The 6,000-nt window shown below is 38.6% G+C and overlaps 1 protein-coding gene across 2 annotated transcripts; it reads left to right on the top strand.

Annotated features, from left to right (window-relative positions):
- The first annotated feature begins 1,078 nt into the window (after nucleotides 1-1,078).
- LOC112897589 (DNA replication complex GINS protein PSF3-like) lies at nucleotides 1,079-5,187 on the top strand. Of its 2 annotated transcripts, none has more exons than XM_025965933.1 (7): nucleotides 1,079-1,234; nucleotides 1,432-1,476; nucleotides 1,567-1,638; nucleotides 1,973-2,076; nucleotides 2,502-2,594; nucleotides 4,398-4,537; nucleotides 4,646-5,187. In XM_025965933.1, exons 2-7 carry the CDS (start codon nucleotides 1,432-1,434, stop codon nucleotides 4,774-4,776), a joined length of 585 nt encoding a protein of 194 aa, XP_025821718.1. In that variant the 5' UTR covers nucleotides 1,079-1,234; the 3' UTR covers nucleotides 4,777-5,187. The 2 variants fall into 2 exon arrangements, with proteins under 2 accessions (XP_025821718.1, XP_025821719.1); XM_025965934.1 differs by having other exon boundaries at nucleotides 1,214-1,234; nucleotides 1,373-1,476.
- The last annotated feature ends 813 nt before the right edge of the window (nucleotides 5,188-6,000 follow it).

The raw sequence follows: 6,000 nt of genomic DNA, 5'->3' as shown, positions 1-6,000 counted from the left end.
GCCAATACTTAACAAAATTGTATCATAAAAGTTGATATAGTATAACTTTCTATACTCCATTTTAAAAACACATTCATTTTGTTGCAAAACAGTATGGTAAAAATGTTCCAAATGGTTGATCATAGGATGCCAGGCTTTTTAATATTTTCGATACTATAAGTCGAAACATCATCTATTATAAGCACTAAATCTGACGGTTGCTGAACATTGTATCATTATTTTTCTTAGTCGTATTTCGTAAGTCCCCGTCTAAAGTAGAGTTGGAGAAGATAGACAGTTTCCTAACTTGTTTGTTAGATATATGTTTTGTAGATACATGGCCTTTTGCTTATCGGAAATTTGATTATTAATATTTGTACGAAATGTTATTTTGTGTTCACTAAAGTTTCATCTTATGTGTACCTGTATAAGATTTGGATCAATAGCCAATATTGAAAAATTGGCCAAATACGCTAATGATTAGAGGAAAGCCCAATTTAATTGGTATAACATATTTTATTAGCTAAAAGGAGCATTATTAAAAAGATAATCAACTAATTTTATTACCTCATCTATTATTTTAAAAAGAAAAGATAGGAGTATAAAAGGAGAAAGAGAGGTAAAGAAATAAAACCTATCACGACTAACTGATTTATACTGGTAACCTACTGAACATTTACGATTCACCTCTATCCTTAATAGGGCTCCCAGAAAAGCTCAATACTGAGCTAGAGTATTTTTATTTTTATGGTATATGCATACATCCTGCTATGTCTATTGAATTTCCAACCGTCCAAAGTTAAAATAATATAGTTAGCGGTAGAACGTTCGGATAGCTAGCGAGTTGTTGTGCTGCATAAGCTAAAAATAGATGTAAAATAATAAAGCTAAATATTTATATATGCTTCTTTTTCATTTATTTATCGAATTAAATCTACCTTTTATATACATATCTCCTCATCTATCATCAATGCCGCTGCCTTGTAATAAAGTTTCGTTAAGACTTAGGAACATTTTGGGCTCATATCGACCTCGGCTCGGAATGCTTCAGCTTGAGCTGGCAGGCTCGCTCGAGCTCGGCTCATTGACAGTCCTCCCGCTCTGGGCTCATCTCCTCCCTCTGTTTCTTAAACCTTTCCCTTCTCTCGGACTCTGTCCTCCTTGCTCTTCCTTCCCTGGCGGCGACGGCTGGGCGAGCGGCGGCGCCATTTGTCACGTCTTCGCCCAGCCTTTGCCGGCGACGAGCATCCTCCAGGTATGCCCGCCCCTTCTCTTTCCTTCTGCTGTGCGAGACGTAACACCCCAAACCCTAACAAAAATATTTGTATTCGGATCTGAATCCAGTTACAATATATTACCTACTAACTTCGATTTCGTTTGCAAAAATTATCGGGTGTACATGTGTACACCCATGTCCTATGCTGGGTCCGCCCCTGCTGTGCTCCTCGTCAGATGCCGGGTTACTACGACATCGATGACATCCTCATGGAGGATGAGGTGATTCCGGATGCCTGTATTTTATCTTCTCTTCCTGCATGATGCTTATGTGTATATATGTGCTGAGTATATGTTTCTGCTCTCCTGCAGCCTATTTCAGTTGTTTTCCATGTCACTGCAAATGGTGTCGGCCTGCTAGATCCTGGCGCTGAAAGTAACTGTGTAAGTGTCTGCCTGTTGAATTTTATTTGTGGATGCCTCTAGTGCTAGGGTATATAACTATATAAACCTGCTTAGATATGTGGAGCAATCCTCTTATGTCCTATGCAGTTGTTTAATAATGGTTAGCTGAGAGGCTTCTTATGTACTCTTTGACTTGGTTAAACTGACTTGGAATGCTGGGTATTTTCTTCATTCTTGTCCTGGCTGCAGTATTTGTCATGAGCCCCAAATGGGAATTGGATGCTTTGCATTGTGGACGAATTTTACAAAAATACTAATAGGGATGATTATCTTCTATAAAAGAGGATCTTAGTCTTTCCCTTTCTATATCCAGGTAGAGAAGGGTGCCAAGGTAGAGCTCCCATTTTGGCTTGCACATGGGCTGCTGTCTCTGGAACAAGCTGTGTCAATAAATCCGCCTCCATGCTTCACACAGAAGTAGTTTCTTCGGTCTCTGTTGTTGCATTACTGCATACACAAAAATTATTAGAGCAACAGCAAATACGAAAGCGCATGGAGTATTCTTTTTATTTCTTTTGAGAAGCATACATGAAATTTCATGTCAAACAACTAAATGATAGGATCAGTTTCTTCTTGCCTCCATTGCAGCCTACTGTAGTTTTCCACAGTAAACAGTAATATTTGCAAACCTTTCTTTTATAACATAATTAACAAATTTGTTAAAGATATGAATCTTACTAAGGGGAAACCATTTTTCAATTACACTGAATGCTCCCAAGAATTATATTTTTGCTGAATGGATGAGTTTTGGCAATTGAAAGTAGAGTATGAAACACAGGTTCTGCTGTATTCTCTTTGAAAACTTGACTAGTTCTGTCTCAATATCTTATCTAATACTACAGAACTCGAAAAGAGATCCAAGCTGATGCGGCCTGTGTGGACTTGAGGGTTCGTTGCCCCTACTTTTATGAGCTAGGATGCAAGATTGTCCCATTGTGAGTTTCCTCACCACTTCAGTAATGCATACCATCAGATTTCATGGTTATCTCATTTATTTACATGTTCTTTTGATTGAACTGTTTTATAATTTTCTTCTTAGAATGTGATTTCAGTATCTTTGCTTTACATAATTTTGACCTTTTTGTTGACGTACAAGTGGATTAGACATAAGTCAATTGAATTGCTACCTTCTGTCATCACCTTAGGCTTTTGGGTGAGTCGGTAGTGCAGGCTCTGAACAAATGTGATTTCAGTATCTTTGCTCCCAATTTTAATGTTCTTAGGGTTCATTTATAAATTCCTTAGGAATCTGTGGAAACGTGATGATCTGTTTTATTCAAGTAGCATTGTTCATGTCTTGGGAAAATTTTTGCTTTTACACTACATGATTCTTCAGAATACCTCTATGGCTTCAACCTCAAGTGCGATGCTTCTGGCTTTTTTTCTAACCACAAAAGCTCCTAATGGGAAAAAAGTGACGAATTCCAGAACTGTTGAAGTGTTTCATTAAGGTAAAAAAGACAACTGACATGGCATGATGGAGGGATCACCGAAGAAAGTGGCTTTGAGGCTTGAATCAGATTGGGTAGTGAAATATTAAGGGTGATGAATCACCCTCCTAACAATGGTGGTGTTCGTACCCAGCCATGACAGGAAGTCAGGAGGCTTTGACCAAACTGAAACTGTTGGGAGTTCTTTGGTGCTGCAAAGTTAGGACACTGGAAACCTCTATGCATTGAGAACGTTTGGGGGTCAGCTTACCTTTGACTGTATTTTATTTGTCAGCATACTAGCATTTTGTTATGTTTGACTGTTTAATTGATTATATAAATCTATTTCCCAAAAAAGGACATGTTCGCTTGCATTTCTTAAAAAAGCATGGTCCTTTCGTCTTGTTCTTTCTTTCATGTTGATTTGAGACTATACTGTATTTTGTAGAAATATGACAGTACTAGCATTTTGTTATGTTCCCTATAATGCTGGACCGTTTTAAACGATTATATCAATCTATTCCCCCGACAAGGACATGCTCGCTTGTATTCTTACAAAGGCAATGTACTTTGGTCCTGGAATTGAAAAGCAATTAATTTGTAGTCGAATATCTATTTCAGTTACCTAGCAATCTGCTGTATTTCGCTTCAGAGACAGTATATTTTCAGTTCAATTCTACATGATGGAAAATGGTTCACTGTTGATTTTATTATTGTTACCACCAGTCCCTCTGTACTGTTGGTTCTATGTGGTGCAAACTAGTTCACTGCCGATTCTATGATTGATACAACTGGTCCACTGGCCCATTGCTCAACCGCCATTGGACAGAATTTTGTCGTAACCTAACAAATGTGCCTTGATGCCACAAGTTATTACTAGTACAGTTTTAAAATACACCACATGTATACTTCTCAACTAATTCTGGCAGTCTGAAACCTCAAGCAATTTTAGTTGTTCCCCTTTCCCATGATGTAATGTAGCTTTTTACAGACACGTGTTAGTTATGCTATCATGATCTGGCATTCATGGACCCCTAGTCAGGTTGCCCTTGGTGTTTTTCCATCAATTTTTATGGATGTTAGAACTGTTATGGAATGTTGAAACCATGGATTCAAACTTAATACTAGTGCTAACGCCTGGATAGGATAAATTTTTGGTTGTCAAATGAAAATGGGTAGTATATTCCCTCGATGAGCCATTTGAATTGGGATATCAGTGCCTCCTTTTGGTTCAGGAGATTTTGTTAGACTCCCAAAAAAAGGGTCTCAAGATTTTCTTTTGCCTACTCTCTGTTTTCACATTTTCAGGGTGAGTGACAAGAGCATTGGCCTGTTCTTGCGCTATGCATTCACCAGTCGGTACAAAGAGGTTCTAAGCAAATCCCACAGTTCTTCCATGATGACAGTGCCCAAGTTTGTCCCACGCCTTACCAAAGAAGAAACTCGTGGTAAGCAAGCATCTCATGTTGTACTTGTCCTCGTGCTATTGCCAACAGATTACAAAACCAACTATTTTGCTGCAATACACTGACAGACTAGTTATATTTTTCGTGAAGTATTTGAATCTGCTAGGGAATCGATGGCTGCTTTCAAGAAATGGCGTGCTGGTGGTGTGAGGTTGCAAAAGGCTTCCATCCTTGGCAGGAAGAGGAAGACAAAGCTGCTTGATGGAACTTCTACTCCTTGAACCTGCAGGTTTAAGGTCTCCATGGAATGGAGTGCTTGAGCAGTCTACTTTATATGTTCATGTATGTTCACAGATTTGAGCTGTTAGTGTATAGAAAGAGAAGGATAGCAGCAATTTAATACTTCCTCTATCACACACCTGTCTTGTATTCTGGTGCACCTTCGATGTGCATCTCTTTAGCCAGACAGGACAGGTGACAGCAGCTCTGATCTGTTCATGCTTAGTAAGAAAACTGAATGCTGCTACATCCGCCATCTCCAGTTGGAATTTCAGGAGTTTGTTTGTAGGGAGCAAATCTGTAGGAGTCTTAACTGGGTATCTAGCAGGCTTTGCAGTTTCAAGATTGACTATGTATGGAGACAGTTTGGATAAGTTTCATATGATTAAAGTGAAGGAGACCGGGATGAAAAATGAGTCGATAATAATGATACGGCAACTTGTTTAGAGAAACAGTCAAGTGTGCTGCAGGATAAGACTTAAGAGCTCTGGAGCATGGTCATACATGATACCTTTGCAAAAATACATGAAAATAATATAAAGCTTGTGATGCAATGCAATCTATAGTTCCAGATGGGCAACAGTGTAAAGGTTTTCAGTAATCAGTATGAAAGTCCCTATTAATTTAGTAACTCATGCTTTAATCATTGTACACGGTTTCGTTTCCTGTTTTTTTACTTGTAAATTCTAAGATGCAAGAATGCAAAAGCTGTGATCGCCGCTACACGCAACGAACAAATGTCTCACCGGAAATGGACAGACAATCTCTGAATGTGAAGTAGAATAAACCAGTTAAGTCCTGGTAAAATTTTACACGCGCCTCATGACTCCTACAAGAGGCCTTTTACGTGGTTATGGTGTGTTGGAAATGAAAGGTAAAGCCATTTAGTAAAACAAAGAAATGAAAGGTAAAAAATAAACTCTCTTGGCTTTGCTAGTTTTTTCTTTTCTTTTCGTGGCGAATTAACAGTAGGTTTATGCAGCATGTGACTCGTGGTGTCCTGTTTCTACTCGAAGCTTTTTTAAAAAAAATGAACAACACTCGATGAATGCATTTCTATTAATATAGCAGAAAAAAATACAAGATTATATCCCTGTTTCTACTTGAAGCTTTGAACCTTTTATCGGCTTGAGCACATGCACGGGGTGTGAATTAGGAACTCTGTTTCGAGCACAAGCATACAGAAACGCTACGTTGTCAGTCCCTTTCTCTGTCGCCTTCGTTGT

Source organism: Panicum hallii, chromosome 6 (genome assembly GCF_002211085.1).
Source record: "Panicum hallii strain FIL2 chromosome 6, PHallii_v3.1, whole genome shotgun sequence".
Lineage (NCBI taxonomy): Eukaryota > Viridiplantae > Streptophyta > Magnoliopsida > Poales > Poaceae > Panicum > Panicum hallii.
The sequence above is the reverse complement of the archived record's forward strand: the minus strand, read 5'-3'. Positions and strand labels throughout refer to the sequence as shown.

Bases quoted from the DNA above. Each gene is read 5' to 3' on its own strand.
- LOC112897589 (XM_025965933.1), top strand. From the start codon at position 1,432: ATGCCGGGTTACTACGACATCGATGACATCCTCATGGAGGATGAG. The intron at 1,639-1,972 runs GTAAGTGTCTGC...TTCTATATCCAG, and splicing joins CTGGCGCTGAAAGTAACTGT to GTAGAGAAGGGTGCCAAGGT. The intron at 4,538-4,645 runs GTAAGCAAGCAT...TTTTTCGTGAAG, and splicing joins TACCAAAGAAGAAACTCGTG to TATTTGAATCTGCTAGGGAA.